Source organism: Sarcophilus harrisii, chromosome 6, assembly GCF_902635505.1.
Source record: "Sarcophilus harrisii chromosome 6, mSarHar1.11, whole genome shotgun sequence".
NCBI classification, from domain to species: Eukaryota; Metazoa; Chordata; class Mammalia; order Dasyuromorphia; family Dasyuridae; genus Sarcophilus; species Sarcophilus harrisii.
The window spans coordinates 229,454,541-229,476,111 of record NC_045431.1 but is presented as its reverse complement, the minus strand read 5'-3'; the positions used below and the strand labels follow the sequence as shown (position 1 = coordinate 229,476,111).

Here is a 21,571-nt window from a genome sequence, read left to right as displayed (position 1 = left end):
ATGTGGCAGAGAGTCCATCAGGGAGGAGTAAAAGAAGAACTGAATGGCAGGGAGGGCCCAGTTGAAATTAGCTAATAACTCTGCAATGGACCAAGTCAACATACTTGTGAGGCTTTCCCTGGCAACCTCAGGCAGGAAGGAACAGAGAAGGCACAGGCCGGGGTAACTCAAGGCATGGACCTGTGGACAGGGGAATCAAAGGTGGAGAACGGCACCAAGCTGAACTGGTTGACCACAGGATCAAGACTATGAAGGGAAGAAAACACAGCCATCTTTCCCAGGGGTGATGGCTGGAAGAACAGGGAGGGAATTGAGGGACTAGGAGTTGTAGAAAGATGAACATGTTTAGGAGGAGCAAGGTGGAGAGAAAGGAACAGAGAAGAGAAGGATTTCAGAGTTCAACATATAGGGACTGAATTATGAATGATAATAAAATTAAAATGTGATCTGCTTCTGGATAAAAGAGGAAAAACAGAGGCTATGGGAGTTGATGAACCAGAAGAAGTCAAGGATGCTACTGAGAGTACTGGCTATTTCATTTACTATGAAAAGACCCCTGGATTTGTGGATCGGTGCTCCTTGGTAACCCCAACAGTACATTTCTATAGTTGTGGGGACAAAAGCCCGACTGTGAAGGATTAAAGAATGAAGGGGTACTGAGGAAATGAAGAGTTTCTGAGTGAAGAAGATACTGCAGATGTAGATCTCTAATTCCAGAGGCTTAACAAGGAAAGGAAGAAACACAACGGTGAGGGTCAAATCAAGGTTGGCTCCAATGAGGATCCCACACATTCCCTTAGAGGCACAGTGGAACTGATTGAATGTGGGACAGGACAAAGAAAATTATCCTTTTCACTGCTAACTGATTTCAGTCACTTCTGACTCTGTGACCCTACATGGGTTTTCTTGGCAGAGACACTGGAGTGTTTTGCCATTTCCTTCTCCAGCTCATTTTATGACCAAGGAAACTGAGGCAAACAGGGTTTGATGTCCTGCCCAAGGTCACACAGCTAGGAAATGCCTGAGGCTGGATTTGAACTCAGATCCTCCTGATTCTAGGCCCTGTATACTTTACCACCTTGCTCTCCCCTAAGGAAAACTGTAGAGGATAACATTAGTTAGGTGTGTCAGACCACTGTTCTCCTCCCAAACAGCTACACAAATCCTGCTCCTTCTTTTCTATTTCACCTCTTTTTGGCCTACTTTACATTAGCTGATCCAAACATGCTACTGGCCAGCCTCACTGCCCCCAGCTGGGTTCTCATCAGGCTCAGCTACATTCGGAGAGCAGAGCTGTTCTTACTGATGTTGATGTAAGCGCTAGAAAAATCACAGCTGGACCTTTTGTTTGCAGTGCTGACACCGGGAAAAAAACAAAAAAGCATCTTCTGATTCATTCCGGAAATTATGGAGAGAGAATAAACATGGCAGCCCACAAAATAATTTTACAGAGTTGCTCTGCTGACTCAACTTGGGCTGCAAGCGATCAAATTTCTGGTATCGATCTACAGCACATTCCTCTGACACCAGAAGCTGCTGTATCTGAGACAAGACCTGCAAAAGTAAAAACGGGGGGGGGAACGTTGTGCTTTAGTAATTCTGAGGCTCACGTGCTTGAAAAGGTTCTCTGACCACACTTAATCTAATTGTTTCCTATCCAAACTACACAAATGAAAATCCACGTGCCATCCCTGGCATTTGCTTAGCATAGACTTGCTGACTCACTTGATAAGGAGGAGAGTATAAGAAGGGTAATAGCTGCAATCAATACCCTTACCCAGGGGGACACCAACTAACTTAAAAATATCCCAAGAACAGTCAGAACCCTGGAGGCTTCAAAAACATGCGACAACTGTACAGGGCAATAACAAAATTATACGATGACCAATTCTGACGGACGTGGCTCTCTTCAATAATGAGATGGTTCAGGCCAGTTCTAATGATCTTGTGATGGAGAGAGCCATCTGCACCCAGAGAAAGGACTGTGGGGAGTGAGGGTGGATCACAATATGGTATATTTCACAGCAGCATAGTATTTTCAATTCACATCATAGTATATTCGACTTTTGTTGTTGTTTTTCCTTGCATTTTGTTTTTTCCTTTTTGGATCTGATTTTTCTTGTGCAGTGTGATAATTGTGTAAATATGTACAAAAGAATTATATATGCTTAACATATATTGGATTACTTGCTGTCTAGGAGAAGGAGAAGGGAGAAGAAAAAAAATTTGGAAAACAAAGTTTTGCAAGGGTGAATGTTAAAAACTATGTATGCATGTGTTTGGAAAATAAAAAGCTTTATTAAAAAATGTGACCCCCCCCCGCCCAAACTCACTGAACAAAGGCCTGGCACTGTGTAGGAGGAGCCTCACACTGCAATGGGGATCCCCACTGTGCAAACGCTAGCAAAGAGCTTAGAGAACATGTGGCCCTGTTTCATTTTACAAACAAGGAAAGCAGGCCTAGAAAAGGAAAATGGTAGGCCTGGGGCCGCATAACTAGGAGTTGCTGGAGCCTAAGTCTCTTGAAGGCAGAGACCAGGCCTTAGCCAAATTCCTTTCTCTCCCAGCTCACAACAGTAGTCTGAACCCAGTAAGTGCTTCAGAAATGCAGGCTGTCTCGTTAGAAGCAACTTCAAAGCCAGCTGCTATGGCCCAGGGGACACGGGGCAGAACTTGGAGTACCTGTCCTGAGAGCTGAGTTCAAATTGTACCATAGACAGACACTAGCTGTGTGACTTTTCTCAGCCTTGGGTTCCAGGGACTCACAAGACTGTGAGCATGAAATAAGATCATTTATATACAGGACTCTGCAAATCTCTCACCACTACATAAATCCTAGCTATTATTATCATCATTTTATATCCAGTTCTCTGTCTTTTCTGCTACAGCACTATAAGTCCAAGCAACTCTGATGGTTCTCTTCTTTAAAAGAAAAGTTCTGGCAGACCGGAACTCCAACACTCGTGACTCCAGGCACCTCTTCCTGCTCCTCACTTGGATGTAGGGATGAGATAGCAGGACACCAGGAATTTGGTGTCCAAGAATAAACAGCATAAAAGCCCATTCACTCAATACAAACAAGATGGCAGAGGCTTTTCCCAGTTGGAAACCTGCCGTTAGGAGCAGCAACGCTCCTGAATGTTACTAAAACACTTCCCACTCATCAAATTAGTAAAACTCTTAGATGGATGCCGTCATTCTAGGCAACTGCCCTCCTACAGTCCCCACATAGGGGAAGGAATTTCCTCATCACTCCTGAAGATCCTACCAACCCAAGTAGCAGCCCAATAAATGGCAACCCAAAATGCGATTTCCCACTGCTGCCCTGATCAACATGGATGACATCCATGACTTAGGATAGGCTGACAATTCCCTAAAGCAATTTGTTGGTTCTTGGTCGGTGGCTTTTGAGAATCTCTGCACTCTTTGGGAAGTCCTTCTCTTATACTCTGACAATAAGTAGAAATGTCATCTGCATTTAATTTCCAAACAGGTCTCACTTCCACTCAGGTACCAGATTTCCCAGATTTCCCAGATTTCTGACTGATAACCACAAACAAATAATATAACAAACCTCTTGCTCGAAATCAGGCTCACTCCCACATCACAGCCACCTTTAAGGCATGCTGGGGGTGTTCAACACTCTCCCAATCACTGTATTTCAGAATCATCAATAAGAAGGTGGCCTAATCATATGTAATGGGGACAAACTGCAACCATTCTCAATAAGATCTGGAGTGAGACAAGGTTGCCCACTATCACCGTTACTATTTAATATTGTATTAGAAATGCTAACTTTGGCAATAAGAGCTGAGAAAGAGATTAAAGGAATAAGAATAGGCAATGAGGAAACCAAATTATCACTCTTTGCTGATGATATGATGGTATACTTAGAGAACCCCAGAGATTCTACTAAAAAGTTATTAGAAATAATCCACAACTTTAGCAAAGTTGCTGGTTATAAAATAAACCCACATAAGTCATCAGCATTCTTATATATCACTAACAAAATCCAACAGTCAGAGTTACAAAGAGAAATTCCATTTAAAGTAACCACTGATAATATAAAATATTTAGGAATCTATCTGCCAAGGGAAAATCAGAAACTTTATGAGCAAAATTACAGACCACTTTTCACACAAATTAAGTCTGATCTAACCAATTGGAAAAATATTAAATGCTCTTGGATAGGGCGAGCAAATATAATAAAGATGACAATATTACCTAAACTAATCTATTTATTTAGCGCTATACCAATCAGACTCCCAAAAAACTATTGTAATGACCTAGAAAAAATAACAACAAAATTCATATGGAAAAACAAAAGGTCAAGAATTTCAAGGGAATTAATGAAAAAAAGGTGGCTTAGCTGTACCAGATCTAAAATTATATTATAGAGCAGCAGTTACCAAAACCATTTGATATTGGCTAAGGAATAGATTAGTTGATCAGTGGAATAGGTTAGGTTCAAGGGACAAAACAGTCAACAACTATAGCAACTAGTCTCTGACAAACCCAAAGACCCCAATTTTTGGGATAAGAACTTACTGTTTGACAAAAATTGCTGGGAAAATTGGAAACTAATATGGCAGAAACTAGGAATTGATCCACACTTAACACCGTATACCAAGATAAGGCCAAAATGGGTTCATGACCTAGGCATAAAGAATGAAATTATAAATAAATTAGAGGAACACAGGATAGTTTACCTCTCAGACCTGTGGAAGAGGAAGGACTTTATGACCAAAGAAGAACTAGAGATCATTACTGATCACAAAATAGACTATACCAAACTGAAAAGGTTTTATACAAACAAAACTAATGCAGACAAGATTAGAAGGGAAGCAATAAACTGGGAAAATATTTTTACAGTCAAAGGTTCTGATAAAGGCCTCATTTCCAAACTATATAGAGAACTGTCTCTAATTTATAAGAACAAACCATTCTCCAATTGACAAATGGTCAAAGGATATGAACAGCCAATTTTCAGATGATGAAATCGAAATTATTACCATTCATATGAAAGAGTGTTCCAAATCATTATTAATCAGAGAAATGCAAATTAAGACAACTCTGAGATACCACTACACACCTGTCAGATTAGCTAAGATGACAGGAAAAAATAATGATGATTGTTGGAGGGGATGCAGAAAAACTGGGACATTGATGCATTGTTGGTGGAGTTGTGAACGAATCCAACCATTCTGGAGAGTAGTTTGGAGCTATGCTCAAAAAGTTATCAAACTGTGCATACCCTTTGATCCAGCAATGCTACTACTGGGCTTATATCCCAAAGAGATCATAAAGAAGGGAAAGGGACCTGTATGTGCACGAATGTTTGTGGCAGCCCGCTTTGTAGTGGCTAGAAACTGAAAAATGAGTGGATGCCCATCAGTTGGAGAATGGCTGAATAAATTGTGGTATATGAAAATTATGGAATATTACTGTTCTGTAAGAAATGACCAACAGGATGATTTCAGAAAGGCCTGGAGAGACTTACACGAACTGATGCTGAGTGAAATAAGCAGGGCCAGGAGATCATTATATACTTCAACAACAATACTATATGATGACCAGTTCTGATGGACTTGGCCATCCTCAGCAATGAGATCAACCAAATCATTTCCAATGGAGCAGTAATGAACTGAACCAGCTACACCCAGTGAAAGAACTCTGGGAGATGACTAAGAACCATTACATTGAATTCCCAATCCCTATATTTTTGCCCACCTGCATTTTTTGATTTCCTTCACAGGCTAATTGTACAATATTTCAGAGTCTGATTCTTTTGTACAGCAAAATAACGGTTTGGTCATGTATACTTATTGTGTATCTAATTTATATTTTAATATATTTAACATGTACTGGTCATCCTGCCATCTGGGGGAGGGGATAGGGGAAAGAGGGGAAAAATTGGAACAAGAGGTTTGGCAATTGTCAATGCTGTAAAGTTACCCACGCATATAACCTGTAAATAAAAGGCTATTAAATTAAAAAAAAAAAAAAAAAAAAAAAGGAAAAAAAAAAAAAGGTGGGCTAGCTGTGCCAGATCTAAAACTATATTACAAAGCAGCAGTCATCAAAACTATTTTGTACTAAGAAATAGACTAGCTGATCAGTAGAACAGATTAGGTTCACAGGACAAAATAGTCAACGATTATAGCAATCTAGTGTTTGACAAACTAAAAGACCCTTTGGGATAAAAACTCACTATTTGACAAAAACTGCTGGGAGAACTGGAAATTAGTATAGCAGAAACTAGGCACTGACCCACATTTAACACCATATACCAAGATAAGATCAAAATGGGTTCATGACCTAGGCATAAAGAATGAGATTGTAAATAAATTAGAAGAACATAGGATAGTTTACCTCTCAGACCTGTGGAGGAAGAAAGAATTTGTGGCTAAAGAAGAACTAGAGACTATTATTGATCACAAAATAGAAAATTTTGATTATATCAAGTTAAAAGGCTTTTGTACAAACAAAACTAATGCAGACAAGATTAGAAGGGAAGCAACAAACTGGGAAAACATTTTTACAGTCAAAGGTTCTGATAAAGGCCTCATTTCCAAAATATATAGAGAACTGACTCTAATTTATAAGAAATCAAGCCATTCTCCAATTGATAAATGGTCAAAGGATATGAATAGACAATTTTCAGATGAGGAAATTGAAAATATTTGCAGTCACCTGAAAAGATGCTCCAAATCACTACTGATCAGAGAAATGCAAATTAAGACAACTCTGAGATACCACTACACATTCTCAGATTGACTAAGATGACAGGAAAAGATAATTCTGAATGTTGGAGGACATATGGGAAAACTGGGCCACCAATTCATTATTGGTGGGACTTTGAATAGATTCAACCATTCTGGAGAGCAGTTTGGAACTATGCTCAAAAAGTTATCAAACTGTGTATACCCTTTGATCCAGCAGTGTTACTACTGGGCTTATATCCCAAAAAGATCTTAAAGGATTAATTAAGAGGGACCCACATGTGCAAAAATGTTTGTGGCAGCCCTTTTTGTAGTGGCAAGAAACTGGAAATTGAATGGATGCCCATCAATTGGAGAATGGCTGAATAAATTGTGGTATATGAATGTTATGAAATATTATTGTGCGGTAAGAAATGACCAGCAGGATGAATACAGAGAGGCCTGGAGAGTCTTACATGAATTGATGCTGAATGAAATGAGAACCAGGAGATCATTATACACGGCAATAACAATTCTATATGAAGATCAATTCTGATGGAAGTGGCTCTCTTTGGCAATGAGAGGATCCAAATCAATTCCAACTGATTAGTGATGAACAGAACCAGCTACACTCAGGGAAAGAACTCTGGGAAATGAGTGTGGACCACAACATAGCATTTGCACTCTCTGTTGCTGTTTGCTTGCGTTTTTTTTTTTCTTCCCAAGTTATTTTTACCTTTCTAAATACGATTTTTCTTGTGCAACAAGAGAACTATATAAATATGTACACATATATTTTATTTAATATATACTTTAACATGTTTAACATATATGGGACTGCCTACCATCTAGGGGAGGGGGTGGAAGGAAGGAGGGGAAAAGTTGGAACAGAAGTATTTACAAGGGTCAATGTTGAAAAATCACCCATGCATATGTTTTGTCAATAAAAAGCTATAAAAAATAAAAAAGAATCATCATTAAACCAACACAACATTTCCGAAAAGGACACCCCAATCACTTGTTCTATAACTGTATGCATACTTCCTTTGGCTTCCTGTCCAAAACCTTCCTCCCTAGCCATCCCTGCTTCCATGGGTTGTTTCCCTCAATGCCTGTTTTTCTTGTATCCACTGCAGCTAGCACAATCTCTGACATATAAAAGATCAATAAATGTCCTATGAACTGAGGTAAGCTCCTTGAGAACAGGGGCTGCTTTCCTCGCTTATGTGCATTTCTTCAGTTTCTTGCACTTAGTAAGCATTTAATAAATGTTTTTTCTTTCAGTGATTCATTTGCAGAATTTATACTTTAGTTATTTGTGCCTATATTTGTGTTGCTGTTGTTCAGTCATTTCAATCATATCTGAATCCCCATGATCCTATTTTGGGGGATTTCTTGAAAAAGTTAGCAGAGTAGTAGAGCTCCAGCTCATTTCACAGATAAGGAAACTGAGGCAGAGTGAAGTGATTTGCCCAGAGTCGCATAGCTAGAAAGTGTCTGAGGCCAGATTTAAACTCAGGAAGAGGAGGCTTCCTGACTCCAGGCCTGGGGAATCTATCCTCTGTATCACCTGTCTGCCCTTGAGCTGATTTAGATGATTCTATTAGCACAGAGCCTCCATGAGATGGGTCAAATTTTACTTCTCTCCACATCTCCCTCTAACACAGCCCTCTGCAGGGACCTAGTAAATGTAACTGACAATGGAGACTATTATACACAATGTATACCTTGCCATAAATAAATATAATACTGACAGTCAATCAATCTCAGTCCCAGAGAGCAAGCAAGGAAACATAATCTCCTAGGGAGAAGAGGGGACTGGGAGTGCAGAACATGGCACATGCCGTCAGCTGCAGTCAACGTGGTTTTTGCTTCACTTCTGCTATTTTGCAAGAGAGGAATCAATGGTGGTGGTAGTAGAAGGGATGGTAGATGTCAGGAAATCACTGGTTTAAAAACAAAAAGCATCTTTTAACCATATTTATTGATGTGGATGGAGAAGGCCCCAAACCTGGGGCAGAAGACCAAGGTACAAGTCTTTCCTCCATCATTTCTTAGACAAATCCCCCAACCCCTAGGGGTCTCAGGATTCTTCTTCCTCAACTGAAAAGGAGGCTTAAATAGCCTCCAAAGCTCCTCTCATCTCTAACATTCTTCTGTCATCCCCTGATTTAGAAGGGGCTATACCTGAACAAAAGAGCTGTCAGCCTTTGACTCCTAGTTAGGGCCCTGAAACACAAGACCACCATGTTCAATCTCTCTCAAGCACTTCTTGCAAGGTAATGAAACAAATGAAGCAAGAATCTACAAGTAAGCTGTCAGAACAGGAAGGCCTGCAGTGTATAGGACAGACATGGCGATGCTGAACTAAACATGACACTGTCAGCATGGTCCCAGGGTCTCCCACTTCACTATAAGCTTTTCAATAATAGAGGCTGCTTTTTTTTTTTGCTTGCATTTGTATTACTGGGACTTAAGAAAATGCTAGGCACTCTCCATCCATATAAATAGATACATGCATTTAACTCTCTCTATTACTCTACATATTCCTCTATACCTATCTAGCTCTAGCTCCTTTTATCTATATCTACCTCAATCTCGCTACCTCTCTAGCTATCTCTAGTCAATGGTGGTCTAAAAGAAAACTTTCTTTTCCCACACTTTAGAGTGATAAAAACCTTGATGCTCTTCACTCCAGCCATCCTTTCCTCAGGCTGGCATCAGAGCTCAGGTCACCTGTGAGCCCACATGCTCACCAAGACCAAGAACAAAGTAGCCCCTGGTACTACATCCAGCAGGATTTCCCCTTGCTCCTGCCAAAGGTATCAGGGAAAGGAGAACGTGGGAGAACTGCTGTTAGCCCAAGTCACCCTGAGGTGGATGAAAAAGCGCCTCATTGTGATGATTCAGCTGAAGAGCAGAGATTACCTAGAGGTTATTTGCTAGAAAAAACGGAGCCTTTTGGCATCCAAATCTCGAGTGCATCACAAAACTTCCTGCTATTATCTAATAACACACCCCCCTCCTCCTCCTCCAGCCATCACGGTTTCCCTGGTAACCGACGGAGAAATAGCAGCCTGCCAACGGGTCTTTGTCATTCCCTCTCCAGCCTGCTCTGCAGTGTAGAATTAAAGCTGGCCAGGGAAAGCACCCAGCTCATCGTTACAACTGGGCTTCAATGCTGCAGCAAAATCATTTGCAGATGCAGTCATGTTGGGGCCCCCCGAGACCTTGGATGGCCTTGGGGTGCTGAAATGAAAAGGGGGCTGGCTTCTAGACATAGCAGAAAGCAAACCCAAGTTTTAGGCCCAGCTCTGCCCTGATCCACTGTGTGACCCTTCCTCCAGCAAAGCCCAGACCCAGCAGCTTTCTGTCTGATGAGCCCCAAAGTCTGCTCCCATTCGGGCATTCTGCACTTCTGTGTCAATGCACTTGGGACATGTCTTCAGAACATGCTACAAGTGTCACTGAGCCCACCCCAAAACCCTAAACCAAACAAAGGAGCACCATGAGCAAAGAAAGAGCTCTCAGGCCCGGGGCCACAAGAGTGATTCCTGATGGGGAGGAACATGGACTCCACATATGATGGTGGCTCAGTTGCTGTGGGAATCACAGGGGGAAGGCCTGACGGCTGTAGCTGTAGGACAGCAGAAAAAGAACTGAAGGCACTGGAGCCATTTGCAGCTGAGTGTAACCTCCAGAAGTCTGCCAGAGGGTCAGAAGGCAAAGGAACCACGTGCTCACTTTGTGGAGGAAGCTTCTGGGCTCTCTCCGAAAGTGACCCACGTCCAAACTCCCCTCAGGTGGAATGTCAGGCCCAGATGGCAGAAGGCTTCCCACACCCCTCCAAGGGCAGGAAGTCTCTGCTCACAAGTCGGATCAGAGAGAGAGGAACTAGAACTGCCAGCCGATCCTCCCCAACCCCCCCCCCCCCAAAGTCCGACTGGTGATCCTCGCTTTCAGAGCAGTAAAAAGGGAGACATACAAAGCAAGCCAGCGTGGCGCCCCAGAGATGGTGCTCATCTGAACTTATCTGGCCCCTGGTCTATAGGAACTACGCTCACAAATGATTTTTCCATAGAAAAACAAACAGATGCCCCATTTGGGAACACGTGCTTCCTTTCTATCTTGGGAAGAAGCAAGAAGAAAACAATCTCCGCCAAGGTCTTGTGCCAAGACAGGGGCTCCTGCTTCCGGCCTGGCTGAAGCCAGGGCACTTGGAAACTCTTGCAAAACTTATAACCTTGTCAAGAGTCTGATCTCAGCAGCAACGATGGCAACAGTCAGGAGGGCTTTGCACCTTGCTGCAATCCAAGTCTACTTTGGTCTGAAGACGCTGCTCCCAGACACGGGGGGAGGGTTATTTGGGAGCTACTTTCATCAATCTGCTAATTCCTTTCACGTGTACTCAACACCCAGATTCCCTGCCTGCCCCTTTACCTCTGAAATGGAAGCCAGAATTAAAGGGATCTGTTAATATTTCATTAAAATCTAACAAAGCTACGCCAGGCAATGGAGGGATGGTTGCCAACCTGTGGACCAGAAAACCCAGGAGGATTGACTGACTGATCCCAGCAGTGAGGCTGGGGTCATGGCCCTGGGGAGGGATGGGGGTCAGAGAGGGTACTCACTGCAGGGGGCTTCTTCCTCATCTCAAAGGTGCGGGTGGCGCCCAGGCTGAGGGAGGCAATGACAGGGCACCTGCCCAGCGAGGGCTCGTCATCGCTGTGCCAGTCCACGCTGTCCTTGTCGTTCCGATAAAGGTTGCAGAGTAAGGAGTTGAAGGTGTGGCCAGTGCTCTCCTCGATGCGGCTCTTCAGCATGCTCAGCACAGGGTGCCACTGTGGAGGGCAGAGGGAGGTGAGAGGTGGCAGACGCCCCAGCACAAGAGGGCCTCACCAGGACGAGGCACGCACGAAGCGCACAAGCGGGCAGTGGTGAGAAACTGAGCCATCTGCCACTGCAGAGCCCGCCTGCCCCGCCCAGCATGCCCATACTTCCCCAAACCCCTCTGCCCCTACAGCATGCCCGCTCCCCCATCCTCCCAGCTGAGTTTTGGCTCTGCTTCTGCAGCTGCATGAGAGCATGGCCTAACCCCGTTTTGTCCTTGCCAGTCACACCTGAGGACAAACTCTTATACAATCTTCCTCACCACTGAGGGGCTGGGGCACAGAGGGCTGAGTCTGCAGTCAGGAGAACCCCCCACTATGGCCCCGGTAAGGCACCCAACTTCTGCCTTGTCTCAGGGCCCCAGAGAAGGATGCAGCAAAGCACTGAGAAAAGCCCCTCGGGAAGAGAAGGACCCTATCTGAAGACCCCCAGCCACAGAAGAAAGACCTGCGCAAATTCGTCCCTCCAATTCCTTGTCCCTTCTTTTTAGCTGAAGCAGCTGGACGTGAGCTCCTTCAGGGGAGCCCTGCCACCGGGCAGAGTCCGGCCCACATAGCCTGTCTGCTTCACAACTCTGCCCCCAGAGCAAGGGGTTTGCTGGGTCTGCAGGTAGTTCATAGGTACCACTTGGATGGTGAATAACCACCTTGCTTTGTATCCCTCTTCCTGTTAATTCTGTTCCCGTATTTATTATGGAAAATGGGATTATTTTATTTATGACTACTTTGGGGAGTTGTAAAAACAATAGAAAAACATGAGATTGATGAAAAATCAATCGTTGCAAATGTGCCAAATCCCTCCTCCATGCAAGAACCATGGAGGGACATCACTAGGGAGGGGGATACAATGCTAAGTGAAGTTTGCTCCTTGTGCACGAGAAGCAGGGGAGAGGGAACAAGTAATCAAACGACAATAAGCCCCGGTGGAGGCCAAGTATAGCACAGAGGTGACAGCAAAATGCCGAGCTCAGAGGAAGAGACGCTTCCATGCGGAGATCAGGGAAAGTTTCTCTCCTTGTCCTAGAAGCAGAGCGGAAAACGCCCTTCATTTTGGGTCCACCGCTGCTTTGAGACGGAGTGAATGGCATTAATTTTACAAAGATTTTTAAGGCTGTTTCCTGTTTGGCTTATTTTTTTACACAGTGACCCCAAGAGTGAAAAGCCAGTTGTACTTCACCTAATAAGAACCATGACTCTCCTTTAATGTGAGGGCTTGAGAAGACTTACACAGCCCCCCTGTGCCCTACAGGGTTCTGGGTCACTAAGGGCGGCTGCTATACTTGGAGACTTTGGTCCTTTTAGGAAGTTCCTGTTTTCTCACCACTTGGCAGGAAGCTCTGACCCCAACCTCATGAGGCACTTTGCACCTTCTACGACACCTTAAATTTTTTTTTGTTGTTACAGTTTCTGTTAAGTTTCCTCCCAGAAGTCTAAACAAAGTGCTCTTCTGAGCACTTCAAAGAATCTTCAAAAATACAGGACAGTGTGTATGAAGGTGGAGGAAAGAATAAGCCAAAGAAAGTCGGCAGAATTCAGGGTCACTTGGGGTTCCAGCTGCTAAGATCATCAAGGAAGGGTTTTTGAGAGATCTTGATTTAGCCATAACAATAGTTGGGGAACAGGAGCCAGGAGTTCAAAACTACTTACTACTTTGTAGTAAGTACTAAGCTCTGAACTAAGGTCATGCCCTTTTTTCTCCTAAAAGTTCCCCAAGCAAGATGGCGAGCTACATTTCCTGATGATTCTAAAGCTTTACATTTACTGACAATACCACAGTAGCAAAGATCAGCCAGGATTTAACAAGAGGCATAAATCAGTGCCTCCTTGCATATGTAATTGCTCAATAAATATCAATTGAAATGAATGAAAAAAGAGAGATCTTTCTGCAAAAGGACTGAGCAACAAAAAGAAACAACTCTCAGCATCTCGGGTTCTACAGTTCATAGGATGTGATAGTAATCAATTCTGTAATGTTTCTAGGTTGCGAATATATCCATTTTTCTCAGTGGCAGGCTGATGGAGAGACCGAACACAATGAGCCAGAGGATAAAGCCTCCTTTAGCACTGTTGCACCAACTCCCCCAATTTCCTGACAACCCAGGGAGCTGAACTTCTCATTCTCAGGGAGCCTAAATGTATCTGACATACGCAAGAATGGCATCCCGTCCTGAAAAGTGATGAGAAAACAGTCAATACTACAGAAATAAAGGAATCCCAGAGCTAAAATGAACATGGAGCGCACAGTGTGAAAGCTAACAAAAGAACAAGCCAATCTGTTGGGTGATAGTCTACTCTGCTTCTAAAAAGGGGGCTTTACCACCTACTTGACCCCATGTTTTAAGACTGGTTATCCTCAACTCGGATACCAAATGTGACAATCAGGCCACAAGTTACAAATATTTTTAAAACTCTTATCTGCAAGGTGGTTTGTTTTTCCCAATAAACTACACAATTTCAAATGAACAAATCCCAGTCCTTTTGAAGGAATTTCAAATTGCCAACAGAATCCAGGAGAGAAATTCGAAGTGAGGTCCTACTTTAAACCACCACTTAATAAACTCCATGCATTTTCCATCTTAATCTGGAAAGATCAACCCCAAAGAATAAGAGCTCCTTTCCCCTTCCCAGAAGAGCTCATCTTCCAAGCTCTGATTCAACAACTGTTGAAATGAGCGGCAGTTAATAATGCCAAGTAACATGGGCCCCAGTAAATTATAGGAACTGAACTGAAAGCTCAATTTGCAATGCAAGTTTCTGAAATAATCTCAGATGGTCAAGGGTCTATTATTTGCCTGGGCTATACACAAAATGTTAAACTAGGAATAATGATTACACAAACTTTCTTGAGTAAAAAAAAACCATGACAATCTGTTTAATACTTTTACCCTCTCACATCTTCAGGTCTAAGTTTTCCATTACAGATTAACAGTATCTGCCACAGACTTAACTACCTCCTCTGAAATGTCTCACACTTCTGTTTATTCACATAGAGTGAGCATAATTTCCTTTTCTTCCAAGCTTATTAATTAACACACAATATCCCTTGCCAATGGCAAGGATCCTACGAACTGAACCGGAGGCTCCTTCTTGTATACCAACTTCATCCCCTTGACAATTTTAATTTACAAACTAGACTATAACTGCCTGCCCCAGTGAACATTCCAAACAAAGAAAAAGGGAGGCAGACATCCAAGAAGATGATAAGTTTGGAGACCCAAAAGCTCCAGTCTTAACATTAGCACAGAAATCAACATAAAAAGCTCCAGATTCTTCAGAAGTAACAAGAGGAGGGAGAGGGACAGCCATGAACTGATTTCATAGGGCAGGCTAAAGGATACTACCTCATAGGTAATGGAAAGGCCCGTATATACATAGAAAGTAGAACGGGTGAGAAAATAATCTTTACTTTCTTAAGATGCTAAGCACTGGTTCTATTTTGATCTCATTCTTTAATTGTTTCACTAGATCACAAAAAGAATGAAAAGAATGATATTCACTAAGGGCCAAAGGACTGGTGACTCCACAGACCCTATCCAGTGGGATTTTAAGTTCTGTACCAAAAATTCTTGGTATTTAGTCTATAAAAATACATCAGTTATAAAATTTAAACATGCTACGGCAACAAGATTATATGCTGATCAATTTTGATGGATGTGGCTCTTTTTAACATTGAGATGATTCAGGCCAGTTCCAATGGTTGTGATGAAGAGAGCCATCTACAGTCAGAGAAAGGACTGTGGGAACTGAATGTGGTTCACAACATAGCATTTTCACTCTTTTTGTTGTTTGCTTGCATTATATTTTCTTTCTCATTTTTTCCTTTTTAATCTGATTTTTCTTATGCAGCAAGATAATTGTATAAATATGTATGCATTTATTGGATTTAACATATATTTTTACCATGTTTAACACATATTGGATTACTTGCCATCTAGAAGAAGGGATGGGGGGAAGGAGGGGAAAAATTGGAAAAGAAGGCTTTGCAAGGGTGAATGTTGAAAAATTATCCATGCACATATTTTGAAAATAAAAAGCTTTAAAAATTTTTTTAAAAATGTAAACGTACTTGAGGATTTGGCTCCATTGTAATTCTGGAATAAGTGTAAGGGAGTTCTCCATACCACGCTGTCAATCTTGGCTGCAGATAACTCATACCTATAGAAAGAAATTACAAAGCCTTTGGAATTTTTCAATCGGATTCCATTTAATACCAACACTGGTTCTAATACAGTTCATAATATTTCCCCCCTTGCAAAATCTGACTGTGTAAAACCTAAGGGTGGTCTCTAATCAGTGGGGAGCGTGGGTATCTGTGTGTGTACAGACACATTTTTTTTTCTTTTCAAGGAGAGTTCACTCTCTGAGTACAACAGAATCAATATATTTTTGGAGTATTTATTAAGAGCCTTGCAACGTATTAGATGGTACAGAAAATGTAAGGGAAGCATAAGAGGCCCTTCCCTCAAGAATCTCTCTCTCAGACCTGAATCAGAGAGAAATACAAGCAAAGTGCCAGTATAGAAGCACAGACGGTAAGTACAACAAAGAGGAGTATACAAAAGGAGACTGGCGAGGGCAGTGTAGCTGGAGGTGAGCCATGAGAAGGGCCTTGGGAAGATGAGTAGGATTTGTGTGGGCAGATAGGAGAAGTGAAGAAATTCCAAAGTAGACAGACTGCATAAAGAAAGACCCAGAGATCTGAATGTTTGTGATGAGTTAAGGTGGAAAGACATTTACCTGAGAGGAGCCAGGAATTCTCATTAGAGAGGAAAAAGTGATGAGATTAATGAGGAAGAAGTCAAGGGCATGGTGAGGGAAATGAATGGAAGAAGGGAAGAGATAATACGTTTTTTTTTTCCTTTTTTTTCCTTTTTACAAACTCTGGCCTCTCCCCCCCCCCCACCCCCACCTCAGATGGCTGGGCTGCTGCCAAAGGCAGGGAAAGGGCCCCCTAGCATCAGCCCCAGGCCCAGCACTGCACATGGTAAAACCGCCAGGGCAACAAAACCCTCATGTCAAACCAGTCTTCAGCCCGAGACCTCCCTCCCCCTTCCCTGTCCCTTCCAAAGGGCCTCTCCTTTCATTACTGATCCAGGGGAGGGGGTGCTCAGAGGAGCTGGCGCAAGTGTGCCCTCCCCCCTCCCTCCTCCTGACAACGCCAAGGAAAGGCGAAGGCATGGGCGCCCCCCGGTGCCAGCAGGTGGTAGAGCAGGCACCTCACATAGCTTCACACCGCAACTGTCTCCAGGTTTTTAATCTGGCATGAAAACATAAGTCCTGCTTATGATTCTCTGCAACATGAAATTAAAAGTGCAAGAGAGAGAAATAAGAAGGGGGAAGCCCTGGGGAAAGGGCTCTTTCCATTGAAAGGTACAAAATGTTGCTTTTAAGTCACCCAGCAGAAACTGACAAAGGACCTGCTGAAAAGCAGGGACCCAGCAGAGGGAGGGTGTGGACCCCAAATCAAAGGCCAGGGGGCGAAGAAAGGAGAAAGCCAACGGAGCTCGTGGAGAAAGCGCACCGAGCTCACCAAGTCAACGGCAGAAGAGATTCTTACAAAAGGAGTCAAATGGGGAGAAGTGTATTGGAAAAGAAGTTTCTGTTGGATGGGCTCCCCTAGACATCCTTCCCTTGGGATCCCAATGACCGCTCCTGCAGGGAAGCCAGGCAAGCAGAGCTGGTCCGACAGAGGAGCAGTGTCAGAGACTGAGGAGCTCAGCCGGAGTGGCGGAGGGGAGCGTGGAGGGGAGCACTGAGGGGAATGCAGAGGAGAGTTTGGGGAAAAGAGGAGGAGGTCTGTGTGGGACACACTGACTATAAAATGTCTAGTGGACATTGATTTCCAGGTGAGTGAAAGGCAGTTGGAAATGTGAACCAGAGAGATATGGGTAAGATAGATTTGAGAATCATCAACAAGGAGAGGATAATTAAATCCATAGGAACTGATGACATCACCTAATGAAAAAGTACAGAGGGAAAAGAGAAGAGGGTCTGGGACAAAACCCTGAGGTTGTCAGGGTTCATGATTTTATAATTCAAGGCATGATCTGGAGGTGGATCCGGCAAGAAAACAGAGAAGGGGCAGTCTGAGTGGTAGGAGGAGAACCAAGAGATAGAGAGCAATGTCCCAGAAAGCTAGAGAGAAGAGAGAGGATCAATTGTTAGAAGCTGCAGTGAGAAAAGGACAAGGACTGAGAAAAAGCCACTGAATCTGGCAGCTAAGAGATCCTAGAGAATAGTCTGGTGGAAGGTCAGAAGTCAGAGGGTAAAGGGGGAAGCAGAGAGTAAGTGGAGAGAACTCTGCTGGGGGCGGCCTTTTCCAGGACCGGGAAGCCACAGATGGCTGCAGTCAGGAGGGGAGGGCTCAGTGGGAGGGAGATACGGAGAGCCAGAGGAGCAGAGGGAGGCCAGAATCAATGGGAGAAGGTGGGACTGATGGGACGGCCTGGGCAGGTGTGAGAGGGGCTGAGGAACAGGTGAGTTTGGAGAATGCCCTGGACCCTTTTCTGTAGAAGTCGGGCAAGGGACTCCCCCAAGAAGGCCGAGGGAAATTTGAGGAAGGAGGAAGAGGGGTGGAAGAGCCAGCAGGGACTGCGGCAGGGCTGCCGAGCAGCAGAGAAGGCCCAGCTGAGGATGTGCAGCAGAAACCTGTAGGGCCCAACCCGAACAACTACGCTTCTTTCTGCATTCAGGCATCCTCAGTGTGGAGGTGACAAATCTGGGGGCGACCCAAGGCTGGGGCGGGGGGTGGCTGGAGATTCAAGAGAGGAAAACCAAGAGAACTGAATTGGCTCAGAAGGGGTCTAGATGGAGGGAAGACAGTGATTGGAGGTCACAGGGTAGACACACAGAGGAAAGCAGAGGAAGAGGTGAAAGGCCAATAGACTTTGTAATCGGAGAGGGGGATTTCCGGTAGTATGCCGGGGGGAATGGCAAAAAGTGGAGTGGAGGTGTAGCTGATGGGACGAGCAGGCTAAAGAACCGAGTGTCCAGGGTTAGAAACAGGAGCTTCCAGTCTACAAGAGCTTAGGGTGGGGCTCACAAAATAATCCTGGGCAAATAGCCACAAATAAAAACTGGGCACCACTGCCCAAAGCAATAAGTGACCCCATCCTTTAGGTTCCTCATGCTTCTTGACAAGAAACGTCTTCCATGAGGGAAAGGACCTTGAAAAGAAGCCCATAAAAGGGCTAGAATGTTGGGAGTTCTTGGGCGATCCTAGCTTAAAATGAGAAATGTTAGGAAGGTGAGGAGTTCCCTTAGACTCACCTTCTCGATTACCAGTCCTCTGCTTCCATGGAATATCTTGGCACAATTGTTCAAATATCCAATCGGCTTCTTCCGAGTCAATGAAATTGGGAAATAAGCGTATCCTGATGAACAAAGCAGAAGCACGGCAGGTTAAAGGGCACTGAAGTAAGATAACTTAACACACTGAGGCAATCTCTTCAGATGTTAAAGCAAAGAAGCAATCTCTTGGAGCATCTCCACCTCCTATTAATCAAGAGGCATTTTGGAAAACCAAAAATCAGCAAGGCAGTGACTGGACAATACTGTGCTGTGGAAACCAGAGGGACCTGGGCCACGAAAGCATGCAAAGAGATTGCATGAGCTAGAGCTGTTAGGAGAGTGTTCTTCTTGGGATTTTAAAATATGATTAAAGAGTTACAGGCCCAACAACATAATGCAAGTACAGTCTGCTTAGGGAATCTGGCAGAAAACAATCTAGAGAGTACTCAGTAACTTCTATCTTCAAAAAGATACGTGACTGCTCTATAATAATATCTGCAAACAGTTACTCTGCTTGGGGAGGAAATAAAGTACACTAAAAAGCTTGTATTATGTTACATAATCAAATGAACTGAGAGTAAAAAACCAAAAACAATAAAATCCCTTGTGAGGGAAGGAGGGATGTTTCACAAAGCCAGGCAAAAAGAGTGAGAAAAAAAGATCAGGAAGACGGGCAGAGTAGAGGGAAACATGAACAAAGGATGTTCACACAACTTGGCCATGAGACTGGCATACAAAGTACGCCAGTTTGTGATGTCATGATTGTATGTTATAGCTAAGAAAAAAATATGAAGTACTTGAATGCAGTCTCTGACCTTGGCTTATCTGAGAACACAGGCATGGGAGGCAGTGAACAGAATCATTCCCTAATCATGCTGCTAGCTGCATGCCTGTGTTTTAGGAACAAACCTGTGGCATGGCAGCCCCCCAGCTGGCTCACCCATCCTCCTAGCTGCTCCATTCATCCCCACGTATCCCCAACAGCAAAGGGAGAGGCAGTCTCGAGTCAGGCAGGATCAGCACGGGAAGGCCACTCTCTTTAGGGTACTCAGACCTTGGTGGCCTAAAGCCACGAGTTATGGTTCAGGCCTTTGGAATAAAATGCACAAACGCTCCCACTCTTTGTTCTTGTGGGAATATTCCTGTTATTTAAGAGCTCCCAAAGAACATCCACCCAACATTCTCATTTCTAGGGGTGCCCTCACTCTGGACGGGGAAGAGGTAGTGAGGAGACCTTAGAATATGTGACTTTAACTGCTACCTTGATGAACCTGCTTTTAATTTATAAAATGAGGGAACTGATTCTTGTAAACCCTACCTCACTGGATTAATATGAGCAAAGTATTACTGTTCTAGGATTTACAGTCTCCAGAATCAAGAATTTCCATTTGGACATTCCTCTGCCAATTCCACAAGATGCGATGAGATGCAATTATAGGCAACATGTTAGTGTGGCCAAAAATTTCATCAATAAGAGGTCAATTTCTGGACATCCATCACTGAGACGAAAACTCAGCATCCAGCCAGGTTGGACCTTGGACAGCAGCCACAGACTGTCACCAGACCCATACTTAAGGTCCTTGTAGCTCAGTGGAACCTGCCAGAGTTCCCATTTCCCATGCAGAGCCTTCAAAGTTGTATTTGTAACGATACATGTAATCATACACAATTCCTTAAGAAAGCAAACACTAAAGCTTTTGCAGGCCAATGAGGGTTGGATTTTTCAAAATGGTGCCATTGGGAGGTCTTTTCCTCATCCCAATATTGGGAACTTCCTTCAGAATATCAGTTTTTGAATATCCTCATTTGTGGCAAACTTTTACCTTGCAGAGGGGAACTGGAATTGAGAAAAATTATGAGTAATTGGAGCCAAGACTGATGAAAATAAAATAGGGAGTGAAATGGCAGTTTACATCCAAAAGAGGCTTAACTGCAAAATAGTAAGGTTGTTCATCCCTTACAAATGAGTTCTGAATTCAACTTCCAAAAGTACTCCATGAAGCATCCTAATCAACAGCAGCATCACTGAATGGTACAATGAACATCCTCAGAATGGACCTCGGAAACCAGCAAGACTTGAATTCAAATACTCTTTCAGAAGATGGCTGCACGACCTGGGAACATAGTTACTGAGCCTCTCAGTTTCAGTTCCTCACCTTTAAAATGAGGATATGCAACAAAACATCCTCTAAAGCCCCCTCTGCTTCTAAGACTGGGCTCCTATGAATTTTTAAAAACAACCTTCATCAGATAAAGTTTTAGTTTGCTTAATTTTTTGAAGTTTCTTTTTCCCTCACATCTCTTAGTTTCTACAGATGTAAAAACCAAAAGAAGTAGCCTGATTCCCTTTCTCCACCTTGCTGAAGGAACCCTGGCACTCAGCACACTCAGCAGTTCTTCATCTTGTTAAAGTTAAATTTTTTTTTTTTTTTTTTTTTTTTTTGCTGAGGCAATTGGGGTTAAGTGACTTGCCCAGAGTCACAGAGCCAGGAAGTGTTAAAGTGTTAAATGTCTGAGGCCACATTTGAACTCGGGTCCTCCTGACTTTAGGGCTGGTGTTCTACCCACTGCACCCCCTAGCTGCCCCCTAGAAACTTTAATTTTTAATCTTTGTTACAAGGAATGGATACTGGAAAGAGAAGGGAGGAAGGCTATATTAAGAAATGAATAAAAAAACCAAAAAAATCCATG

At 43.4% G+C, this 21,571-nt stretch overlaps 1 protein-coding gene across 4 annotated transcripts in view; it reads right to left on the bottom strand.

Annotated features, from left to right (window-relative positions):
- Window positions 1-21,571, bottom strand: part of ALKBH3 (alkB homolog 3, alpha-ketoglutaratedependent dioxygenase) — a 49,800-nt gene that overhangs the window by 12,253 nt on the left and 15,976 nt on the right. For all 4 annotated transcript variants that reach the window (XM_031943744.1, XM_031943743.1, XM_031943745.1 and 1 more), the window contains 3 exons: window positions 18,860-18,963; window positions 15,657-15,745; window positions 11,333-11,542 (listed from right to left, as the gene is read on the bottom strand). In XM_031943744.1, coding sequence (XP_031799604.1) covers window positions 11,333-11,542; window positions 15,657-15,745; window positions 18,860-18,963 — 403 coding nt within the window. The remainder of the gene's footprint in view (window positions 1-11,332; window positions 11,543-15,656; window positions 15,746-18,859; window positions 18,964-21,571) is intronic.